The sequence below is a fragment of the Aphanomyces invadans genome (genome assembly GCF_000520115.1).
Source record: "Aphanomyces invadans strain NJM9701 unplaced genomic scaffold supercont1.24, whole genome shotgun sequence".
Classification (NCBI taxonomy): Eukaryota; Oomycota; class Saprolegniomycetes; order Saprolegniales; family Verrucalvaceae; genus Aphanomyces; species Aphanomyces invadans.
This window is the reverse complement of record NW_008580169.1, coordinates 1,106,333-1,110,217: the sequence shown is the minus strand read 5'-3', so window position 1 is coordinate 1,110,217 and position 3,885 is coordinate 1,106,333. Positions and strand designations below refer to the sequence as shown.

Sequence of the window (3,885 nt, the reverse complement as noted above, 5' to 3'; positions counted from 1 at the left end):
AATCTATATTTATACATTCCAGCGGCCAGTGCGCATTCACCTGGCGTCTTGAAAGGGCTCATCTTTGGACTTGTAAAGAAATTCCGTCGTCAAAATCCTGACAACACGGATTTTCAACAATTTATTACAAGTCTCTTTTGTCGACTTCAATATCGAGGCTACAGACGTGAAACTCTCTTGAAGCAATTTCATCAAGCTTTATCGAATGTCACAGTCCCTCGTCCACGACGAACCCAAATCTTCTTTAAAGTCCCCTACGACCCCAACGGTCCGACCTCAAAGGAATTTAAAAAGATTTTGAAATTGGATAACTTCCAATCTGCGCTTCAAGAAGTCGGAATTGACCAAGTGTCACTCTGTTTCCTTAAAGCCAAAAACCTCAGGCAATTACTATGTCCTACGACTTTACGTACGGACATTTCCCCCACACCTGCTCAGCTTCTGTAGTACAGGTGTGGGGGATAAAACCCCAAAACCCTGAAACCTAGTTGGGATTGACTAATCCCAGCCACTTTGGGACTAACTAATCCCAGCCACTTGGGACTAACTAGTCCCAGCCACTCGGAACCTCCGCGACATTTACTCCCGTACAATGCTTGCGTGACCGGCCCTAACCCCCTTCCAAAGGCTCACCAGCCAATGGAAACCCGGTCCACTCCCGTAAACCGATTGTGTGACCAACCCCACCCAGTCCCTACGGCCTCCCAGCCAATGAGACCCCTGTCGGAATGAGAATACTGCCACCAACACTCTGCTCAGGATTCCCGACCATAGTGAAACGTAGTATAACTAGCTGTAAGTTCTATAGCACACAACCCGACGAAACCAAGACAAGTTCCGCTGACGAAGAAATATCGAAAGGACCAATGAAATTCCTCCAGCTAACTCGGAAACCAATCGAATGGGGGCTCCGCCCCCAAACCCCCATGACGCGCTTCGCGCGTGCGCGCTACGCGCGGGGTCGCTTCGCTCCCGGTAGTTAGCCTAATTCTGAATTCACCCCTTCGGACATACGTCTGCTTGTCTTTGGTGTTCAACACGGCGCTCCCTCCCTATCACCCCGAAACCCCCAGCCGCGAACCCAATTCAGGATGGCCTCTCGTCGAGACGACGATCGCAGGCCGCCGCGCCCACCACCCAACGACCATGACCGGCGCCCTGCCGCCTCGTTATCGTCCACTGCCGCCGCCGACCGCGTCCGTAGCCGCCACCATGCCGCAACGACAACAACCGCAGCCGACCGCATGCCCCAACACGTCCTCGACGTCATCGACGCCGCCGCCGCCAACTACCGCCGACTCCAGCAGCGCGTGTGGAACAAGCAGCGAGCCGTCGAACGCCTCCTCCAGCGTGCCCCCAAGTCGCTCGCGTCTAAGAGTGATGTGCACGTCTCGAAAGCCCTCGCAGCTGCGCGTCCCGCGGAAGTGGAAGAAATACGCCGCGCGTTTGGCCAAGCAAGGGATGGAGGCGTCGAAGCCATGCATAGGATCATCGGCCAAGTCGCGTCCGCCGAAGCCACGCACGCTCAAGCCGAATTGGGATCCGTGCGCTCAACGACTGTAGCCGCCATCGAGGACTTTTTCCGTCGCGCGAGCCTGGCCGCCACGTCCGACACCGCCCCATCGGGGGTCGATCCTTCAACCACGACCATCAACCGAGGGGAGGCCCCGGCTGGAGATGCCGGGGGGCTGCATCCATTATTTTTCACAATGATGTCAGCTTCCATATCTCTCCTCGACTCCAAGATCCAAGACGCCGAGCTCTCCTTTGCGATGTCCCTCGCTACCAAGGCGATCAAGGCCGAAGCCGCCGCTGCCAAGAAAGCCGCCGCCGCTGCCATGGAGGTCGACACCCCCAACGACGTCATGGTCGCCGACCTGGTCAAGCGCGAGATCACCAAGTCCACGGCCGCCCTGCGCAAGGAAGTCAACCAACTACGTGCAGCGTTAAACGTCAAGGCGGGCCGTCCAGGGCAAACGACCCAAGCCAAGACCAAGCCCAAGGCCAAGGCGCCAAGCGGTGGCGCAAGAGCCGTCGATCCACCGCGCGCCAGAAGCAACAAGCCACCAAGGAACGCGACCGCCAAGCAAGCCGCCAAGCCTCGCGACGCCAAGAACTCCAAGTCCAAGCGCGAAGACACCAAGAAACGTACCATGAAGCAATAGCTAAGTTAAATAGACTAGCTAATCGAGCTGTGTTTGACCCAGATGCCTCTATCAAGACAAATGCGCTCAACATCTTTGCTTCCCGGATTGTGTCTGTCGTGGATGTCGAGCCCTACAACCTCGCCTACCATGACCTTACGCCTGCTGAGACCAAGATTCCACCAACACTCAAGCGACTTCTTGGTCTTGGACTAAAGTTCATTCCGACGCCCCCCCGACTAACTAACGAGAGGGTGTTGGACCATTTCCCGTATTTCGAACGTACTATTCGTTTACGGTGGCAATTTGATCGAGGAAAGAGGAGATTTAAGGAAACTGACAAAAGTGCTGGAAATCGCATGCATAGAATTTCGACGGGTTTGGAAACATTCTCCCCGGAATCCTCCGAGGAGGCTCGGCTAGAGCCTCCGAGGAAAATTTTATGCCCCAACCCATCTTTTCAACCAAGATTGGGTCATTCTGTGCTTGTAGAGGCTCCTCTACGGACCATGCGAACATCCATCACTCAGGCCTCGTTCCAAGTAAGGCAGAGACACTTTAACATGACTCAGGAACCCCGTCTCCTACTCAAGGTCATGTCACAGTCACCTCACCTACAAGTATTATCCACCGATAAGAATCTTGGACCAGCTGTCATGACAAGACAACAGTACATACTCTTTTGTCTACGACATCTCAAAGACACCTCCGTCTACGAGAGATCTATGGCACCTGCTCAGGCCGTTACTAAACTCCTCAAATCCCACGTTAGGAAGTTGTACCATACTCTTTTCCATGAATACGGTACACAACCTGACTGGGATCACACGAAAATCATCACCTTCCAATTGGACAAAAAGATACTGAACCGGTTCTATGCGTTGGCCAAAATACACAAACCAACACTGGAATTACGACCAATCGTGTCCAACTCTGGCTCGATCATGGAGGGACTTTCGAAATGGCTCGATTACAAATTGCAGCCATATCTTAAACAAATCTCTCCATACCTTCGAGATTCCGATCAACTCATCGATGACCTTACGGATGTCGATTGCGATCCGGATGATGTTATGATCACTTATGATATCAGCGCCTTGTATACGTCAATCAATACAAATCATGCGTTATATATCATGAGCCTCGTGTTACATTCAGACCCATGGAAAAACGGAATTCTCAGAGGACTTGAACTCCTTCTGAAATCCAACTACTTTGTATTTGGTGACACTTTATGGCACCAATTACAAGGCACAGCCATGGGCACGCCAGTCGCTCCAACTTTTGCATCACTCTATCTTGGGTATATTGAAGAGCAAATTCTTTTACCCCAATTTATGACGATGTTTAAATATTACAAGCGGTACATTGATGATGGTTTTATCATTCTACGTCATGCAGAATTGAATAAATTCGCCATAAATCACTTTCTGGCAATCTTTCGTCGAGAGACAAAACTCAAGTTTACGCATACTTCGGATTCCAATTCCGTTGCATTTCTAGACTTGTGGATAAAGAAAACCCCGCATAAATATACATTTAAAACGCACCAAAAAGCGTTAAATCTATATTTATACATTCCAGCGGCCAGTGCGCATTCACCTGGCGTCTTGAAAGGGCTCATCTTTGGACTTGTAAAGAAATTCCGTCGTCAAAATCCTGACAACACGGATTTTCAACAATTTATTACAAGTCTCTTTTGTCGACTTCAATATCGAGGCTACAGACGTGAAACTCTCTT

General features: G+C 51.1%; 1 protein-coding gene across 1 annotated transcript; it reads left to right on the top strand.

Annotated features, from left to right (window-relative positions):
• Window positions 1-1,091: 1,091 nt before the first annotated feature.
• H310_10179 (hypothetical protein) lies at window positions 1,092-2,206 on the top strand (the record flags this gene model as incomplete). Its single annotated transcript, XM_008876460.1, has 1 exon — window positions 1,092-2,206. One exon carries the CDS (start codon window positions 1,092-1,094, stop codon window positions 2,163-2,165), a length of 1,074 nt encoding a protein of 357 aa, XP_008874682.1. The 3' UTR covers window positions 2,166-2,206.
• Between the last annotated feature and the right edge of the window lie 1,679 nt (window positions 2,207-3,885).